The sequence below is a fragment of the Mustelus asterias genome, chromosome 2, assembly GCF_964213995.1.
Source record: "Mustelus asterias chromosome 2, sMusAst1.hap1.1, whole genome shotgun sequence".
In the NCBI taxonomy this organism is placed as follows: Eukaryota; Metazoa; Chordata; class Chondrichthyes; order Carcharhiniformes; family Triakidae; genus Mustelus; species Mustelus asterias.
Genome location: NC_135802.1, coordinates 5709411 through 5731051, shown reverse-complemented (window position 1 = coordinate 5731051; position 21641 = coordinate 5709411). Strand labels below are relative to the sequence as shown.

Here is a 21641-nt window from a genome sequence, read left to right as displayed (position 1 = left end):
TCAAATAGAACAAGTGAGTTAGCTGGACATCATTGTGGGTGAATTTCTATTGGCTCTCTGGTATGTCCCAATTTTTTGGAAGAAAGGGCAACTTAATGAGTGCCCAAACACTCCAGCAATTTCCTGGTTTTTCAAATTGAATTCAAATTCTCAGAATTACAATATCAATGTGAGTAGATGGGGAAAACAGGAGAATGTGGAAAAGGAACTTAGAACTAGCCTAAAGAGGTTTACTGTGGCTCACATTGCAGGGAAACAGCACACTGTGCATAGCACACAGGAAAGTACTGCCAACATCCCATACTTACATTTCTCCTCCCTTTAAGGAAATGACCATCTTATCGTAGGAGACAAAAGCAGCCTGAGCACAGTCCAACATAATTCTCACCCCGTCTTGAATCCCTGTGGGAGACGCACACACATAACGGAGCAATCAATCTCTGATCTTTGATTCACCACGGACTTTCTTATAGATTGTGATGCCTGACACGTCCCAGTCACACAAGCAATAAAAAATTGCCACTGCAATTGTTTATCTAAATCTTGGCATGATCACTCCACCAGCTATCATGTTCACTGTGATCTGTGGGCATGAGTATATATAACACATCTATATATTTTTCACAAAATATGTAATATATATATTGATATTCTTGATTAATAAGGGAATCAAAGATAAGATAGTGGCATTGGAGGCCATAATCAGATTTTATTGGATGGTAGAGCATGCCCGAGCGGCCGAATGTCGTACTGCTGCTCTTAATTCATCTGTTCATATGTTTTTATGAAGGAAATTTTGACTTTGTCAGAATAATCTGTTACAGGCAAAATTCAGAATACACACACATCCATACAAAGCTTTAACAAAAGGTCATCTGGACTCGAAACGTCAGCTCTTTTCTCTCCTTACAGATGCTGCCAGACCTGCTGAGATTTTCCAGCATTTTCTCTTTTTGTTTGGGAAATATTTTCAAAGTTGAATACTGCTGAAAAGTGACACATCTTTCTGAAGTTTTTCATTTTATATCGTCAGGACAAACATGTGAATGTCCGCATACTTCACCACTTTCTGCTATAGTATCAACTGTTGTGATTGTTTGAAATTTGGTATTCTTGTGTTTGTCCTGATTGTGCAAGATGAAAAAGTTTAGCAACGCCTCTCCCTTTCCAATAGTCCACAATACTGTTGTAATGTAAGAAACCCAGTAACCAATTGCACACAGGCAGATAACAGCATAGCATAACCAAATTCTATATTTTAGGTCATGTCACTGTTGCTTCTAGATCCATCAAATCCAATGCACTCCTGGCCAGCCTCCCATCCTGTGACCTACTTTAGAATCAAAGAATCTCTAAAGTGTAGAAGGCCATTTGGCCCATCGAGTCTACACCAACAACAATCCCACCCAGGCCCTATCCCTGTAACCCCAAATATTTACCCTGCTAATCCCCCTGACACTAATGGACATTTTATCATGGCCAATCCACCTAAACCGCACATCATTGGACTTTGGGAGAAAACCGGAGCACCCCGAGGAAACCCACACAGACACGGGGAGTATGTGCCCAAACTCCACACAGCCAGTGATCCAAGCTGGGAATCAAACCCAGGCCCCTGGACCTGAGAGGCAGCAGCACTGTGCCGCCCGAAAGGTCACGCAAAATTCAGCTGTCCGTTCCCTTACCAGCACCAAGCCATGTTCACCCCATCACCTATTTTTTTTAAATTCTCATTCTTATTTTCAAATCCCTTCATGACCTCCCCGCACTTTCTCTACAGCCTCCTCCAGCCCAGAGATATCGGCACTCTTCCAATTTTAGCCTTTTGTCCCAATTTTCATCACTCCACCATTGGTAAACATGCCTTCAACCACGTTGATCCCAAGTTGTAGACCAGCCTACCCCGTATCCTGAGACTGTGAGCCCTTGTTCTAGACCCTCCAGCCAGAGGAAACAACATCCCTGCATCCAGGCTGTCCAGTCCTGTTCAATTAGACTCCCTTCGTTCTTCTAAATTCCAGTGAATACAGGCCTAGTCGACCCAATATCTGCTCACACAACAATCCAGCCATCCCAGGAATCGATAACTTACGGAGTGGGAAAGATGTCGTTCCATTTGTCAGGCTGTTCAGAGATACGCCGTAGGGTGGGACACTCTGGTTGAGGTAGAGCAGCGAATTTACAGCAAAGATGACCACACCACCTGCAAAATGGAGACAATCCACTTCACACTGAGAATTTGGTACCCCACAATAAAATCACCCAAAAAGGTACAAATGACACTCCAAATTGAAAGGACACTAAGAGTCGCACAGAGCTTTGTGTCGCACAGAGCAATGGATCACCCTGGCCCTGTCGATAATGTTTGTTCTCCGCCAGCAGGAATGCGGACACAGGCAGAAACCCATCACTTGTTGCAGTTTGGCCCGAGATCCATCCTGGCCCAAAAATATTCTGTTCTCCGCTTTCCGATTCAGGAAGCACAGAATAAATAAATAAACAGAAGGACCAGGATCACTCCCCATGCCAGATGTGGAGATGGTGTAGGAACCCAAAAGAGCCACTGACACTTATCCTTGTGCATTGTTATTTATGATGTGGAGATGCCGGCGTTGGACTGGGGTGAACACAGTGACAGTTTTAACAACACCAGGTTAAAGTCCAACAGGTTTATTTGGTAGCAAATATCATTAGCTTTCGGAGCGCTGCTCCTTCATCAGATGGAGTGGAATGTGCTCTCAAACAGAGCACAGAGACACAAAATCAAGTTACAGAATACTGATTAGAATGCGAATCCCTACAGCCAACCAGATCTTAAAGATACAGACAATGTGGTTGGAGGGAGCATTAAGCACAGGTTAAAGAGATGTGTATTGTCTCCAGACAGGATAGCCCGCAAGTCCAGGAGGCAAGCTGTGGGGGTTACTGATAATGTGACATAAATCCAACATCCCGGTTTAGGCCATCCTCATGTGTGCGGAACTTGGCTATCAGTTTCTGCTCAGCGACTCTGCGCTGTCGTGTGTCGTGAAGGCCGCCTTGGAGAATGCTTACCTGAAGATCAGAGGCTGAATGCCCGTGACTGCTGAAGTGCTCCCCCACAGGAAGAGAACAGTCTTGCCTGGTGATTGTCGAGCGATGTTCATTCATCTGTTGTCGTAGCGTCTGCATGGTTTCCCCAATGTACCATGCCTCGGGACATCCTTTCCTGCAGCGTATCAGGTAGACAACGTTGGCCGAGTTGCAAGAGTAAGTACCGTGTACCTGGTAGATGGTGTTCTCACGTGAGATGATGGCATCCATGTTGATGATCCGGTACATCTTGCAGAGGTTGCTGTGGCAGGGTTGTGTGGTGCCGTGGTCACTGTTCTCCTGAAGGCTGGGTAGTTTGCTGCGGACAATGGTCTGTTTGAGGTTGCGCGGTTGTTTGAAGGCAAGAAGTGGGGGTGTGGGGATGGCCTCACGTGAGATGATGCCATCATCTCACGTGAGAACACCATCTACCAGGTACACGGTACCTACTCTTGCAACTCGGCCAACGTTGTCTACCTGATACGCTGCAGGAAAGGATGTCCCGAGGCATGGTACATTGGGGAAACCATGCAGACGCTACGACAACGGATGAATGAACATCGCTCGACAATCACCAGGCAAGACTGTTCTCTTCCTGTGGGGGAGCACTTCAGCAGTCACGGGCATTCAGCCTCTGATCTTCAGGTAAGCGTTCTCCAAGGCGGCCTTCACGACACACGACAGCGCAGAGTCGCTGAGCAGAAACTGATAGCCAAGTTCCGCACACATGAGGACGGCCTAAACTGGGATGTTGGATTTATGTCACATTATCAGTAACCCCCACAGCTTGCCTCCTGGACTTGCGGGCTATCCTGTCTGGAGACAATACACATCTCTTTAACCGGTGCTTAATGCTCCCTCCACCCACATTGTCTGTATCTTTAAAATCTGGTTGGCTGTAGGGATTCGCATTCTAATCAGTATTCTGTAACTTGATTTTGTGACTCTGTGCCCTGTTTGAGAGCAGATTTCCACTCCATCTGACGAAGGAGCAGCGCTCCGGAAGCTAATGATATTTGCTACCAAATAAACCTGTTGGACTTTAACCTGGTGTTGTTAAAACTCTCACATTGTTATTTAGACAGGAGAGACAGACAAGCCACAGCTCAAAGTCCACACCCTGAAGTATAAACATTTTTCTTCATTTATGGGATGTGGGCATTGCTGACAGGGCCAGAATTTGTTGCCCATCCCCAATTGCCCTTGAACTGAGTGACTTGTTCGTCCATTTCAGGGGGCAGTTAAGTAACTACTTGCTGTGGGTCTGGAGACACCTGTAGGCCTGACCAGGTAAGGATGGCAGATTTCCTTCCCTAAAGGACATGCTGTCCTGGTCACCATTAGTGAGACTGGCTTTCAATTCCAAATGATATTAAAGTTGATCTTTCTCTACACCCTAGCTATGATTGTAACACTACATTCTGCACTCTCTCGTTTCCTTCTCTATGAATGGTATGTTTTGTCTGTATCACGCACAATAAACAATACTTTTCACTGTATGTTAATACATGTGACAATGATAAATCAAATCAAAATCAAATCTAAACAGTATTCATGGACAGTCTCTCAGTCGTTCATTTGCTCACCTATGGGTTTTGGCACGGCCAGAGCCTGAGTGCAATCAAATGGTAGGTTGCTTAGCGACCAGATGACAGGATGGACCTTCTGCATGATGTTTAATGAGATGGCAACAATGCTGCAGGTGTCCTGTCGCACTGCCACACGACTGGAGACAAAAAGAGGAAACACGATGAAGAACACACTTCTCACGCTGCATTTAAAGAATTTCACCAGAAGATACCGGAAAAACAGAAAAAACTAAAAGAAAATTACTTTAATAGAACACCCAGAAATGCCTCAACTGCAAAAGCAAAATACTAAAGATGCTGGAAATCTGAAATTAAACCTGAAAATGCTGGAAATACTCAGGAGGTCAGGCAGCATCTGTGGGCAGAAAGAGTTAATGTTTCCAGTCTGTCACCTTTCCTCAGACGATAGACCTGAAAAATTTCTCCCCATGGCTGCTGCCTGACCTGCTGAGTATTTCCAGCACACCAAAAGAAAATGCTGGAAAATCTCAGCAGGACTGACAGCATCTGTGGGAGAGAATAAAGCCAATGTTTCGAGTCCAGACGCCCCTTCCAGCAGTTTTCTTTTTATTAACCCATAACTGCATTCCTAGAGAGTCAAGGATTAACCAGGGGAGAACTTGGTTCAAGCTTTCGATTCCATCCTCGGGCCACTGTCTGTGTGGAGTTTGCACATTCCCCCCATGTCTGCGTGGGTTTCATTCGGGTTCTCCGGTTTCCTCCCACAGTCCAAAGATGTGCAGGTTAGGTGTATTGGCCATATTAAATTGCCCCTTAGGGTCAGGGGGACTAGCTAGGGTAAATGCATGGGGTTATAGGGATAGGGCCTGGGTGGGATTGTGATCGGTGCAGACTCGATGGGCCAAATGGCCTCCTTCTGCACTGGAGGATTCTATGATCTCAGCTAGGATCAGAACGGGCTTAATAGAACATAGAACATAACAGCGCAGAACAGGCCCTTCGGCCCACGATGTTGCACCGACCAGTTAAAAAAAAACTGTGACCCTCCAACCTAAACCAATTTCTTTTCGTCCATGAACCTATCTACGGATCTCTTAAACGCCCCCAAACTAGGCGCATTTACTACTGATGCTGGCAGGGCATTCCAATCCCTCACCACCCTCTGGGTAAAGAACCTACCCCTGACATCGGTTCTATAACTACCCCCCCTCAATTTAAAGCCATGCCCCCTCGTGCTGGATTTCTCCATCAGAGGAAAAAGGCTATCACTATCCACCCTATCTAAACCTCTAATCATCTTATATGTTTCAATAAGATCCCCTCTTAGCCGCCGCCTTTCCAGCGAAAACAATCCCAAATCCCTCAGCCTCTCCTCATAGGATCTCCCCTCCATACCAGGCAACATCCTGGTAAACCTCCTCTGCACCCTCTCCAAAGCCTCCACATCCTTCCTGTAATGTGGGGACCAGAACTGCACACAGTACTCCAAGTGCGGCCGCACCAGAGTTGTGTACAGTTGCAACATAACGCTACGACTCCTAAATTCAATCCCCCTACCAATAAACGCCAAGACACCATATGCCTTCTTAACAACCTTATCTACTTGATTCCCAACTTTCAGGGATCTATGCACACATACACCTAGATCCCTCTGCTCCTCCACACTATTCAAAGTCCTCCCGTTAGCCCTATACTCAACACATCTGTTATTCCTACCAAAGTGAATTACCTCACACTTCTCCGCATTAAACTCCATCCGCCACCTCTCGGCCCAACTTTGCAACCTGTCTAAGTCTTCCTGCAAACTACGACACCCTTCCTCACTGTCTACCACACCACCGACTTTGGTGTCATCAGCAAATTTGCTAATCCACCCAACTATACCCTCATCCAGATCATTAATAAATATTACAAACAGCAGTGGCCCCAAAACAGATCCCTGAGGTACACCACTTGTAACCGCACTCCATGATGAATATTTACTATCAACCACCACCCTCTGTTTCCTATCCGCTAGCCAATTCCTGATCCAATTTCCTAGATCACCCCCAATCCCATACATCTGCATTTTCTGCAGAAGCCTACCATGGTGAACCTTATCAAACGCCTTACTAAAATCCATATATACCACGTCCACTGCCTTGCCCCCATCCACCTCCTTGGTCACTTTCTCAAAAAACTCAATAAGGTTAGTAAGGCACGACCTACCTGCCACAAAACCATGCTGACTATCACCTATCAATTCATTACTCTCCAAATAACTATAAATCCTATCCCTTATAATTTTTTCCAACATCTTGCCGACAACAGAAGTGAGACTCACCGGTCTATAATTCCCGGGGAAGTCTCTGTTCCCCTTCTTAAACAATGGGACAACATTCGCTAACCTCCAATCTTCTGGTACTATACCAGAGGCCAACGACGACCTGAAGATCAGAGCCAGAGGCTCTGCAATCACTTCTCTTACCTCCCAGAGAATCCTTGGATAAATCCCATCCGGACCAGGGGATTTATCTATTTTCAGACCCTCCAGAATATCCTGCACATCCTCCTTATCAACTGTAATACTGTCTATTCTACTCCCCTGCAACCCAGTGTCCTCCTCAGCTATATTCATGTCCCCTTGCGTGAACACCGAAGAGAAATATTGGTTCAATGCTTCACCAATCTCCTCCGGTTCCACACATAACTTCCCTCTGCCATCTATAACTGGCCCTAAACTTGCCCTAACCAACCTTCTGTTCTTGACATACCTATAGAACGCCTTAGGATTCTCTTTAACCCTATCCGCCAAAGTCTTCTCATGTCCCCTTTTAGCCCTTCTAAGCTCGCTCTTCAACTCCCTCTTAGCCAATCTAAAGCTTTCTAGTGCACTACCCGAGTGCTCACGTCTCATCCGAACATAAGCCTCCTTTTTCTTTTTAACCAACAAAGAAACTTTTTTGGTGCACCACGGTTCCCTAGCCCTACCAATTCCTCCTTGCCTGACAGGGACATACCTATCACAGACTCGCAGTAGCTGCTCCTTGAAAAAACTCCACATGTCGGACGTTCCCAGTCCCTGTAATCTCCTAGTCCAACCTATGTTTCCTAATTCTCTCCTAATAGCCTCATAATTACCCTTCCCCCAGCTAAAACCACTGGCCCGAGGTTCATGCCTATCCCTTTCCATCACTAAGGTGAACGTAACCGAATTGTGGTCACTATCACCAAAATGCACACCAACTTCCAAGTCTAGCACCTGGTCTGGCTCATTTCCCAGCACCAGATCCAATATAGCCTCACCTCTAGTTGGCCTGTCTACATACTGAGTCAAAAAACCTTCCTGCACGCTTTGAACAAAAACTGACCCCTCTAACGAGCTAGAGCTATAACAATTCCAGTCAATATTAGTCAAGTTAAAATCCCCCATAACAATTGCCCTATTACTTTCACTCCTAAGCAGGATTGACTCCGCAATCCTTTCCTCAACCTCTCTAGAACTTTTAGGAGGTCTATAAAAGACTCCCAACAGGGTGACCTCTCCTCTCCTATTTCTAATCTCCGCCCATACTACCTCAACAGATAAGTCCTCATCAAACCTCCTCTCTGACACTGTGATACAATCTCTGACCAATAATGCTACCCCTCCCCCTCTTCTACCTCCTTCCCTACTTCGACTAAAACATTTGAACCCCGGGACCTGCAGCATCCATTCCTGCCCCTGCTCTATCCATGTCTCTGAAATAGCCACAACATCGAAGTCCCAGGTACTGATCCACGCTGCAAGTTCACCCACTTTATTGCGAATACTCCTGGCATTGAAGTATACACATTTCAAACCCTGCTCCACCCCACCTCTGCAATGCCGTGCATTGCAGTCCCCATCCATGCATCCCTCACTTTCAGCCCCACTACTCAGGATCCCTCCCCCCCCCCGAATCAGTTTAAACCTCCCTGCATGGCCTTAGCAAATTTACCCCCCAGGATATTGGTCCCCTTCTGATTAAGGTGTAGACCATCCTTCTCATAGAGGTCACACCTTCCCCAGTACGAGCCCCAATTGCTTAAGTACCTGAACCCCTCCCTCCTGCACCATCCCCTCAGCCATGAATTCAAACCTTCCCTCTCCCTATTCCTCTCTAAACTATCCCGTGGTACAGGCAAGAGTCCAGAGATAACCACTCTGTCAGTCTTGGCCTTTAGTTTCCACCCCAACTCCATAAATCCCTGCCTAATATCCCCTTCCCCTATCCTCCCTATGTCGTGTGTCCCCACATGTACAATAACTTGTGGTTTATCTCCCTCCCCCCTAAGAGTCCTGAATACCCTGTCAGACACATCCCGGACCCCAGCCCCTGGTAGGCAACACACCAACCCTGAGTCCCTACCTTTAGTTCCGACCCTCCTATCTGTCCCCTTAATTGTGGAGTCCCCAATCACAAGGCCCAGTCTTTTACAGCCCCTAACCACCTGAGCTTTCTCACTCGGCTCACCCCCAGAGATCTGCTCTCTATGCTCAGTTGATTCCTCCTCAACTGTAGCCTCCAGCACCGAAAACCTATTATGGAGGGGAACCGCCCCAGGGGATTGTCTTCCCGATTGCTTCTTACCCCTCCTCCTGGCATTGACCCAAGCCTCATTTCTAGGAGTTACTATTTCTCTATAACTCCTATCAACTTCCACCTCCGCCTCCCGAATTATGCGGAGTTCCTCTACCTCCCCCTCCAGCTCCTTTACACGCTCCTCCAGAAGCTGCAATCTAATGCACTTCTTACAACTAAAATCTCCTGAAACACTACTGGATTTCCTCACCACATACATCCCACAGGAGATGCAGCATACTGCCTGAACTGCCATCCCTGAAGCCATTACCAGCAAGAAAAAAAGAAAACAAAAAACTTCCCCACACTTATAATTAGGTTAGAGGAGGATGGAAGGGTGGGATCCTCTACCAGTGTAGAGGATCGGGTATCTCCTCTGCACCAATTTATAGGGCTAGGGGCCCGAGAGAAAAAAAAAAACTACTACTGAGGGGGAACCACCCAGGTAACAATTGGCTTACAATTGGCTTTTCAGCTCAGGCTATTGCCTCCACCCGCTGCTGGGTGCCATCTCACTCACGATGTTCCCATATGAATAACTGCCACTTGAGTAAGGTACAACAGGGACACTTCATAGAATCCTACAGTGCAGAAGGAGGCCATTCAGCCCATCGAATCTGTACCGACCACAATCCCACTCAGGCCCTATTCCCATAACCCCATGCATTTACCCTGCTAGTCCCCTGACACTAAGGGAGAATTTAGCATCACCGATGCCCCTAACCTGCACATCTTTGGACTGTGGCAGGAAACTGGGGCACCCGGAGGAAACCCATGCAGACATGGGGAGAATGTGCAAACTCCACACAGACAGTGACCTAAGCCGGGAATCAAACCGGGTCCTTGGCACTGTGAGGCAACAGTGCTAACCACTGTGCCACCATGCCAGCCATAGCGTAGTCAACTGCTTAGAAGGCAGCTATGCTCACCACTTGTGAAACTGCAGCCAAGAATGAGTGCCACACTTAAGAACAACAACAACAACAGACGCTTGTATTTAGACAGTGCCTTTAACTAAATGAAATACCCCAAAGCACTTCACAGGAACATTACAAAACAAAGTGTGACACCAACTCACAAAAGGAAATACTTGGTCAGATGTACAAAAACCTGTTCAAAGAGGTAGATATTAATGAAGAAAGCGAGGTAGGGAGGTGTAGTGAGGGAATGGCAGAGCTTGGAACATAGACAACTGGAGGCATGGCCACCAATGGCCAAACAATTAAAGGTGAAATGCACAAGATGCCATACTTAGAGGAGTGAAGATATCTTGTAGAGTTGTGGGGCTGGAGGAGATTACAGAGATAGGGAGGGCTGAGGCCATAGAGGGATTTATGTAAAAGCACGAGAATTTTAACATCAAAGTGTTGCCTGACTAGGAGCCAAGGTAAGCTGGAGCTATTTTGATGGATGGATTCTGTTACATTTGTCCTCTGTTGTTTCAGTGCTGGTGAATCGACGGTGTATTTTCAGCATCTTCTGGTTTTGATACAATCATATATAAATGATCCTTGTTATAATTGTTTTAATTAATGTCTTTCTACGATGGATACAGCAGCTAGGGATTCAGCAGCCTCTCCTCTCAAAGGCTGTTTTCATTCAATGTGAAAGGCAGCAATATTATTGATTAGAATGGAAGAGATGCTGATGCAGTCCACTGCTGCCTTCCTGCATTTTTTATCAATGGTGCTTTTCTGTTTGCATCTTGCAGAAATATAGAAAATCAATTGTCGCTGATGTAAAGTAAGATGAGCAATGACAATCTGATGGATTGAAAGGTAGCCCTGCCAAGGTACATTCTGGCAGAGTCAAAATCCTGGAGCTTAAACTGAATTATTTCCTTGGACAAAATGTTCACGATTAAAAGGAGCTACTCACTCATTATTTTCCAGCACCGAACTGAAGGCAGAAATAGGGTAGATGGAAAAAAACTATCCATCCTACAATCAGGGTATTAATGAGACCACACGTGGAGAACTGTGTACAATTTTGCTTTCCTTACTTAGAGGGATATACTTACATTGGAGGCAGTTCAGAGAAAAGGTTCACTAGGCTGGTTCCTGGGATGAGGGGCTGTTTTATGAAGAAAGATTGAACAGATTGGACCTGGTGCAGTTTAGAAGAATGAGCGGTGATCTTATTGAAACATTAGATTCTGAAGGAGCTTAACAAGATGGGGGACGTAGGTTAAAATAAGTGGTCTCCCATTGAAGGAGATGAGGAATTTCTTCTCCGAAGGTGAGGGCAAGAGGGATCCTATCATGGTTCTGGGAGGGTGGGGAAGGGGTGAGGGCACAGGGGCAGGAAATCAGGAGATCTGCAACGCTACCATTAACACTCCCTTTGTCTTGTTCCCATGACATCTTGTCAAATCTCTACAAGATCCTCCCTATCCCTGACCTTCCATTTTGTTCCGCCCCTTCAAACAGTTCCCATCACATTTCTCCCTCTCGTTAGCACTAAGGAAGAGTCTCCCCGCTGCCAGACCTGCTGAGTTGTTCCAGCGTTTTCTGTTTTTATTTCAGATTTCCAGAATCCGCAGTATTTTGCATTTGTTATTGTTGCAAGCAAAGTTTGTTTGATTAGCTAGACTGAGTTTTTAAAAATAACTTAACAGAGAGGATCAATTAGGACAGTGCAGGTGATACTGTGTATATGTATTTCAAATGATATATCAGGATATTGGGGCAGCACAATGGTTAGCACTGCTGCCTCACAGCGCCAGGGACCCGGGTTCGATTCCCAGCTTGGGTCTGTGCGGAGTCTGCACGTTCTCCCTGTGTCTACGTGGGTTTCCTCCGAGTGTTCCGGTTCCCTCCCACAGTCCGAAAGACGTGCTGGTTAGGTGCATTGCCCATGCTAAATTCTCCCTCAGTGTACCCGAATAGGCGCCGGAGTGTGGTGACTAGGGGATTTTCACAGTAACTTCATTGCAGTGTTAATGTAAACCTACTTGTGACACTAATTTAATAAACTTTATGAAACTTAACTTTAAAACTTAATGTTTATGTGGATAGATTGGAGAAACTGGGGTTGTTCTATTAAGTGCCGAGAAGGCCAAGAGAGGATTTGATGGAGGTGTTCAAAATCATCAAAGACTTCAATAGAATAAATAAAGAGGGACTGTTTCTAATGGTTGAAGAGCCGAACTTGACGACAGGAAAAAAAAATTTATGCAAAAATGGGATGCATTGATTGATAGGATGGACATTTTTGATTTGAATTATTGTCGCAAGTGAAAAGTATTGTTTCTTGTGCGCTATACAGACAAAGCATACCATTCATAGAGAAGGAGAGGGTGCAAAATGTAGTGTTACAATCATAGCTAGGGTGTAGAGAAGGATCAACTTAACGTGAAAAAGTCTGATAGCAGCAGGGAAGAAGCTGTTCTTGAGTCGGTTGGTACGTGACCTCAGACTCTTGTATCTTTTCCCGACGGAAGAAGGTCGAAGAGAGAATGTCCCGGGTGCGTGCGGTCCTTGATTATGCTGGCTGCTTTGCCAAGACAGCGCAAAGTGTAGACAGAGTCAATGGATGGGAGGCTAGTTCGCAAGTTGGATGAGTGCTTATTGCAGAGATATGGGGAGAGTGCACCTGATTGGATTGTCCTTTTAAAGAGCTGGCACCAACTTGATGGGCTGAATGGTTTCCCTTGTGTTGCACTATTGCACAAGGCAAAAATTAGCAGAATTTCTCACAGTTGTCGATACTGATGACTATACATGTGAGCAAAAAGGTATTCAGTGTTGTAACTGGGCAAGTCCAACGAATGATGACAAAAAACAATGATTTAAAATCCTTCCAGTCAATCACTGTGGCAGGTCAGATTGCTCATCCAAAAGTAATTCCCTGATCCATCAGAAAATATAACTGCTCAATGAGATAATGCATTGCCTGCTGATGTGACACAGTGTTTAAATGTAATCAATAATTAGCAGTCGGGGGCTGCAGCAAGAATCAATATTCTGTCCCATCAAGTGTGGAAAACACTAGTTGGTTTGCAAGTTGGTAGTTAATTTTAAGAATCTCCAACTGGTGATGAGGCTTAACGGTACTTTTTTAGAAATATCAGAAGAAGATAGGAGTAGAAAATACTCAGCATTTATCTCGCTGGTCCCAGAAACGATCATCCGTGATTTCCAATTCCAGCATCGCTATTTCGACCGTCAGCCTTCATTGGGCTCCCTCTTCCCACTATTTCCAATTCCATAATCTCCATTCCTGGCTGTTCTATTTTCCACAACAATTAATGCCTCTTTCACACTGTGCCTGTACCACTATGGTGCTTTTATTGGAACAAGGAAGCCATGAAATCAGCAACTCAGCAATCTTTCAGCCCCAGCCATTCACCCATGCACCTGGATCTATATTTCCACAGCTGGTGCTGAACTGTGACCCGCATCTAAACTTTACAGAATAGGTCCGACTGAAAACTACACAAACAACACAATCGATTAAAAAGGACTCAGCACTGCAGTCTGCCTCAAGACCACTGCAGGCCCAGGCTACCTTAAACAAAAAAACACGAACACACAGAACAGACTTCCAAACAGAGTAGTGGGGCAGCAGCAGCAGGGGTAAAAGCTCTTAAATTAAGAAACAAATAGCTTTAGGATTCTACTGAATGGATATGAACCAAAGGGTGGTATAGCGGCACAGTGGTCAGCACTGTTGCCTCACAGCGCCAGGGACCCGGGTTCAATTCCAACCTTGAGTAACTGTGTGAAGTTTGCACGTTCTCCCAATGTCTGCGTGGGTTTCCTCCGAGTGCTCCGGTTTCTTCCTACACTCCAAAAATGTGCAGGTTAGGTGGGTTGGCCATGCTAAATTGCCACTTAGTGTCCCAGGATGTGTAGGTTAGGGGGATTAGCTGGGTAAATACGTGGGGTTATGGGGATAGGGCCTGGGTCGGATGCTCTGTTGGACAGTTGGTGCAGGCTCGATGGGCCAAATGGCCTCCTTCTGCACTGTAAGGACTCTATGATACAAATGACATCCTTCATTCATAATTACCTTGATTTCATTCAAAATACAGAACAACCTTCCTTCCAAACAAGCAAAGAATTAAAACAGATAACTTCCCACATGTCATAGTCCAGACTGCGTGTTAATGATGGAGCAAAGCAAGATAGCACTTGGCTTTGATATCCCATTCCTCTCCATTGGCGAAAATCCTGCTATCGCTGCTTTATATTAAAACCTTCATCACTGAAAGCAGCCATTTCACCTTTGCTTCTGTCCAAGAAAACACTGCACTAAACATCAGCATAACCTCTTAGTGATCACACATCTAACACCCTGGAGAAAGCAGACCACCGAACAGCAGAAATGATAATGAACATACTACAGCAGTAGCAAGTGCTATAAATAGAAGATTCAGATAATAGAATCATACAATCCTACAGTGCAGAAGGGGGCCATTCGGCCCATCAGGCCTGTACCGACCACAATCCATCCAGACCCTATCCCCATAACCCCATGAATTTGCTAGACCCCTGACACTAAGGAGCAATTTAGCATGACCAATCCACCTAACCCGCACATTTTTGGACTGTGGGGGGAAACCGGAGCACCCGGACGAAACCCACACAGACACGGGGAGAATGTGCAAACTCTGCACAGACAGCGATCCAAGCTGGGAATTGAACCCAGGTCCCTGGCACTGTGAGGCAGCAGTGCTAACCACTGCGCCACCGAGCCGCCATAAGATAATGCAAACACAGGTTTGTAACTCTAGCAGGAGGAATTGGGGAGAGGTTGTTTAAAATAAAGGCACGATGCACAGACCATAATAAAGATTAATTTTAAAAAACACTGACAATTGGATCTAAAATTCAGCAGCACTAGGTCCGTCAGCATCTAAAAAAGGCAGAAATAATACTGGTTACTATGAAGTGCCGCCACCTGAAATGTTTAGCTGACTTTTTTCTTTTAGATACCATTTGGGGGCGTTTAAGAGAGCCGTAGATAGATTCATGGACGATAAGAAATTGGTTTAGGTTGGAGGGTCACTTTTTTTTTTTTTTTTTTTTTTTTTTTTTTTTTTTTTTTTTTTTTTTTTGTTTGTAACTGGTCGGTGCAACATCGTGGGCCGAAGGGCCTGTTCTGCGCTGTAATGTTCTATGTTCTATGTTCTATTAGTCAGTCTGTGCATTGCTAACATTTTGTGTCATTATTCGTAGGGGAGCAAAGTGTATACATACCCAGGCCAGGTCTGGTTGGGCTCAAAGAGGATGAGCAATGTGGGTTCGTAGTAACCATACAGGAACTGCATGTCAATCACATTCAGCAACTTCTCATCCAGCTCTCGAACATCGATGATGTAACTGGGGAGGAAGCTGGATTTCTGCCTGCGGGTGAAAGTGCGTTGATCAGATGGGAAAAGTAATAGCTGGATCTAAAAATCACTAGCTGAATCAATAATAAAATCAACAGCTGAATCCAAAATCAGCACTGCTGTAAAATAATCACATTTAGACACAGCGAAGTACATTGTCACCAGCAATCATCACGATTATAGTAAAACACCAGTCGATCTCCTGTAACATTCCTCTCAGTAAATCTGCTGCTTTAGAGAATTGTACTGTGCCATTTCATGTACAATTACTATTCCACTGCTACAACAAACTATGTTTAGAAAATTTAGTTTATTTATTAGTGTCACAAGTAGGCTTACATTACAATTCAATGAAGTTACTGTGAAAATCCCCTATGTACAATCTAGCCGGTCCCTCGGCTGGATTATGGTCTACAAAAGAATATAGTGAGGAACATTATCGTTTTTTGGATATTGAACTTAGCAAGCATTTAAATTTCTTATTCTCAGGAAGAGAAAGGAGCCTGAAATGGCTGCCCTTTCTTTTTTATATTTAACACATTAAATAATGTGTTAAACTCAGCAGGTAATGGGCAGGAGGACTTTTAAAGCCATTGTCGCTTGAATCATAAAATGCACCAATTTATGCACCAGCCCCTTTCTTCATCAGGCTTTCAAATCTCTGAACATCCATTCCTCCCTCCATCCCCTCCAAACCCACCTCAATTCTTCCTTCTTTAAAAATGTTTAAAACTCAAGTCGGCTGCTCCATCCATGGCAATCCTCCACACTATGGGCCTTGCTCCTTTGGGTTTGTCATTAAAAATACTTTAAGTTAGGCCAAGCATCCTAGAAACAAGGATTCCAAACGTGAATCCTGTTGTCTCCTGATAGGTTTCATTTGTTTTGCTTTACTGCCTCCCTCAAGGGGTTGGCTATTTGCTGTGCTGCATATTTACAGCTACTAATCAACTCTTAGCCAAACAGCCCATTGCTCATGTTCAAAACCTCTTGGAGGGTGTGGGGGGATAGTTATAGTAGTTAAATTGATGGATTAATAATAGAGGCCTGGATTAATTGCTCCTGAGACATGAGTTCAAATCCCACCAGGCAGCTGAATATCAGAATATCATAAAAACCCATCTGGTTCACTAATGTCCTGCACTAATGACTCCAGACCTATAGCAATATGGCTAACTATTAACTGCATCTCCACATCATAACTATTAACTAGCAAGCTACTCAGCTGTGAGTAGATGGCTCACCACAAGTACCACAGAAAATGCTGGCTTTGTCAGCGACCGTATTTCCAGAGAATGAATAAATATCAAAAAATAACCACTTGGACCGAGTACTCATGGACAACTGGTCAATAACAATATCCTCAGGAGCGTTAGGAGTTAGAACAAGCTGAGAAGGAAAAGGTTGCCCTAACAAATTTTATACATGCAGCAATAAACTTTTTTTTCTTTTTTTAATTATAGCTCACCCCTCCCCCATAACTCCGTCTTGTTCATCGCTTAAGGTGTCTCTTCGAAAAGGCAAGACCACCAACTGTGTTCCATAGATCAGCATCACTGCACAGCGTCCGTCTGGGTCCACACGCACCAGAGGTATGTGAACATTTTGCACAAAGCCATCCTGTCAAGAAAGGCAGAGGCAGAAAGTAAGGGAGTCATGTTACAAATCCAGCCGGGAATTCAGGAGAAAGCTCTTTACGCAGAGTCTTAGAATGTGAAACTTGCAGCCACAGGCAGCAGACGAGGTGAATGGAATTGATAAAGGATATACTGAAAGAGTTCCAAGAACTAGGTTGGGACAAAGCTTGTGTAAAGTGCAAACAATAACACAGACCATTGGGATGCAGATCGCCTGTGTCTATGCAATAAAATCCTAGCTTAGACATCTTCAATTGACCTCCAGCCTCAAAGGGAGAGAGTGTTTCAGATTTCCATTGCCCTCTGTGTGAATAAGTGCTTTCTGACATCACCTCTGAACTGCCTGACTCAGACTAAGTAAGTTTCTGATCTCTTTTTTTGATGTCCCTCGAGGGAATAGTTTCTCTTTATCTATCCTAATGAATCTTTTAATCATTTAAATGCGTCAGTTAGATTTTCTATGCCAATTCTTTGCTTATTGACACTAGTGTTGAAATCAAGAATGGTTTGATGCTTCTCGTGTGTTCCAGAATGTCAAGAGTTGTGGAATTTCTTTCCTCTCTCAACCTTTAATCTACTTTTAATCTACAGGCTCCCTGCTTACCTAACCACTATCAACATCTTTATGAGTATCCTGTTAACATAAGAACATAAGAACTAGGAGCAGGAGTAGGCCATCTGGCCCCTCGAGACCACTCCACCATTCAATAAGATCATGGCTGATCTTTTCGTGGTCTCAGCTCCACTTACCCGCCCGCTCACCATAACCCTTAATTCCTTTACTGTTCAAAAATTTATCTATCCTTGCCTTAAAAACATTCAACGAGGTAGCCTCAACTGCTTCACTGGGCAGGGAATTCCACAGATTCACAACCCTTTGTGTGAAGAAGTTCCTCCTCAACTCGGTCCTAAATCTGCTCCCCCTTATTTTGAAGCCATGTTCTAGTTTCACCAGCCAGTGGAAACAACTTCCCTGCTTCTATCTTATCTATTCCCTTCATAATCTTCTTTGTTTCTATAAGATTTCCCCTCAATCTTCTGAATTCCAATGAGTATAGCCCCAGTCTACTCAGTCTCTCCTCATAATCTCCATTACAAGAGAGGAAGTGTTAGGTTTTTTAGGGAACATTAAAACTGACAAAGCCCCAGGGCCTGATGGCATCTATCCTCGACTGCTCAGGGAGACGAGAGGTGAAATTGCTGGGCCTCTGACGGAAATCTTTGTCGCTTCTTTGGACACGGGTGAGGTCCCTGAGGATTGGAGGATAGCGAATGTGGTCCCGTTGTTTAAGAAGGGTAGCAGGGATAACCCAGGAAATTATAGGCCGGTGAGCTTGACGTCCGTGGTGGGGAAGTTGTTGGAGAGGATTCTTAGAGACAGGATGTATGTGCATTTAGAACGGAACAATCTCATTAGTGACAGACAGCATGGTTTTGTGAGAGGGAGGTCGTGCCTTACAAATTTGGTGGAGTTTTTTGAGGAAGTGACAAAAACGGTTGATGAAGGAAGGGCCGTGGATGTCGTCTATATGGATTTCAGTAAGGCATTTGACAAGGTCCCACATGGCAGGTTGGTTAAGAAGGTTAAGGCTCATGGGATACAAGGAGAAGTGGCTAGATGGGTGGAGAACTGGCTTGGCCATAGGAGACAGAGGGTAGTGGTCGAAGGGTCTTTTTCCGGCTGGAGGTCTGTGACCAGTGGTGTTCCGCAGGGCTCTGTACTGGGACCTCTGCTATTTGTGATATATATAAATGATTTGGAAGAAGGTGTAACTGGTGTAATCAGCAAGTTTGCGGATGACACGAAGATGGCTGGAATTGTGGATAGCGAAGAGCATTGTCGGGCAATACAGCAGGATATAGATAGGCTGGAAAATTGGGCGGAGAGGTGGCAGATGGAATTTAATCCGGATAAATGCGAAGTGATGCATTTTGGAAGAAATAATGTAGGGAGGAGTTATACAATAAATGGCAGAGTCATCAGGAGTATAGAAACACAGAGGGACCTAGGTGTGCAAGTCCACAAATCCTTGAAGGTGGCAACACAGGTGGAGAAGGTGGTGAAGAAGGCATATGGTATGCTTGCCTTTATAGGACGGGGTATAGAGTATAAAAGCTGGAGTCTGATGATGCAGCTGTATAGAACGCTGGTTAGGCCACATTTGGAGTACTGCGTCCAGTTCTGGTCGCCGCACTACCAGAAGGACGTGGAGGCATTGGAGAGAGTGCAGAGAAGGTTTACCAGGATGTTGCCTGGTATGGAGGGTCTTAGCTATGAGGAGAGATTGGGTAGACTGGGGTTGTTCTCCTTGGAAAGACGGAGAATGAGGGGAGATCTAATAGAGGTGTACAAGATTATGAAGGGGATAGATAGGGTGAACAGTGGGAAGCTTTTTCCCAGGTCGGAGGTGACGATCACGAGGGGTCACGGGCTCAAGCTGAGAGGGGCGAAGTATAACTCAGACATCAGAGGGACGTTTTTTACACAGAGGGTGGTGGGGGCCTGGAATGCGCTGCCAAGTAGGGTGGTGGAGGCAGGCACGCTGACATCGTTTAAGACTTGCCTGGATAGTCACATGAGCAGCCCGGGAATGGAGGGATACAAACAATTGGTCTAGTTGGACCAAGGAGCGGCACAGGCTTGGAGGGCCGAAGGGCCTGTTTCCTGTGCTGTACTGTTCTTTGTTCTTTGTTCTTATAAGCCAACCCTCTCAACTCCGGAATCAAGCTAGTGAATCTCCTCTGCACCCCCTCCAGTGTCAGTATATCCTTTCTCAAGTAAGGAGACCAAAACTACACACAATACTCCAGGTGTGGCCTCACCAGCACCTTATACAGCTGCAACATAACCTCGCTGTTTTTAAACTCCATCCCTCTAGCAATGAAGGACAAAATTCCATTTGCCTTCTTAATTACCTGCTGCACCTGCAAAGCAACTCCTTGTGATTCTTGCACAAGGACACCCAGGTCCCTCTGCACAGCAGCATGATGTTCTAAGGAGCTTAACACATTAATAACTTTCTAAATTGAAAAAGGCAAAGGGAAATTAAAATCCACAACAAAGAAAGAGATCACAAGTGATTAAAGATCTCATTCTGCCATGTCACAAGCATTAGGATAGACACAGCACTGAGATCCTACCTTCAACTCCGGCTCCTCAAAATAATGCAGTGAGAGCGTTTTCAGGTCATGGGTTCCAGGGTCATACTCAACCACAGACAGCTTCAAGAAAAAGGAGAAGCAGTTACGTTAAAAAATAAATACAGATCCTCCAGCACTAAATACAGCAGTGGTCGTGAATGTAGCCCAATCCATCACTCAAACCAGCCTCCCATCCATTGACTCTGTCTACACTTCCCGCTGCCTCAGCAAAGCAGCCAGCAAAATTAAAGACCCCACGCACCCCGGATATTCTCTCTTCCACCTTCTTCCATCGGGAAAAAGATACAAAAGTCTGAGCTCACGTACCAACCAACTCAAGAACAGCTTCTTCGCTGCTGCCATCAGACTTTTGAATGGACCTACCTCGCATTACGTTGATCTTTCTCGACACCCTAGCTATGACTGTAACACTACATTCTGCACTCTCTCCTTTCCTTCTCTATGAACGGTATGCTTTGTCTGTATAGCATGCAAGAAATAATACTTTTTGTTGCATACTAATACATGTGACAATAATAAATCAAATCAAATCAGATCAAATCAGATAATTGTATACTGCCTGCAGAAGACAAAATAATATGCAGGTCTTATGGAGGTGTGGAGGGAAGGATATATTCTGCGTAGGATGTGTTTCACCCACTTTGTAGCTCTGGATCCAAAGGACTGGAACTCAACTTCCAAGTGGTTTTATTCGAGCATATTGTGGAGCTTGATATAAACCCTAAATCCAAACCTTAATTATGGAATATAACTCAAACTGTCAATACTAATTGATTTTCGATTCAAGTATCTGTTTGTAAGAGAACGGCACCAACAACTACATTAGCAGTTCAGAGAAGGTTTACTAAACTCATGATGTGGAGATGCCGGCGTTGGACTGGGGTAAACACAGTAAGAAGTTTAACAACACCAGGTTAAAGTCCAACAGGTTTATTTGGTAGCAAAAGCCACACAAGCTTTCGGAGCTCTAAGCCCCTTCTTCAGGTGAGTGAACAGAATTCCCACTCACCTGAAGAAGGGGCTTAGAGCTCCGAAAGCTTGTCTGGCTTTTGCTACCAAATAAACCTGTTGGACTTTAACCTGGTGTTGTTAAACTTCTTACTGTGTTTACTAAACTCATACAGGGAATGGGTGGGTTTTTAATGAGGAAAGCTTGGAAAGGTTAAGTTTGTATCGAGAGTTTAGATGAGTAAGAGGCGGCATAATTGAAAGCGCTAAGATCCTGAGGGGTATTGACAGGATGGATGTGGAGAGGATGTTTTCTCCTATCACAGAAGCTTAGATTTGATTTACTATTGTC

The 21641-nt window shown here is 44.9% G+C and overlaps 1 protein-coding gene across 2 annotated transcripts in view; it reads right to left on the bottom strand.

The window, feature by feature from the left end:
- The window catches only part of cpsf1 (cleavage and polyadenylation specific factor 1), a 131462-nt gene that overhangs the window by 90094 nt on the left and 19727 nt on the right, over window positions 1-21641 (bottom strand). For both annotated transcript variants that reach the window (XM_078230453.1, XM_078230462.1), the window contains exons 5-10: window positions 20321-20401; window positions 17011-17162; window positions 15409-15555; window positions 4659-4798; window positions 2093-2203; window positions 309-402 (exon numbers count right to left, since the gene is read on the bottom strand). In XM_078230453.1, coding sequence (XP_078086579.1) covers window positions 309-402; window positions 2093-2203; window positions 4659-4798; window positions 15409-15555; window positions 17011-17162; window positions 20321-20401 — 725 coding nt within the window. The remainder of the gene's footprint in view (window positions 1-308; window positions 403-2092; window positions 2204-4658; window positions 4799-15408; window positions 15556-17010; window positions 17163-20320; window positions 20402-21641) is intronic.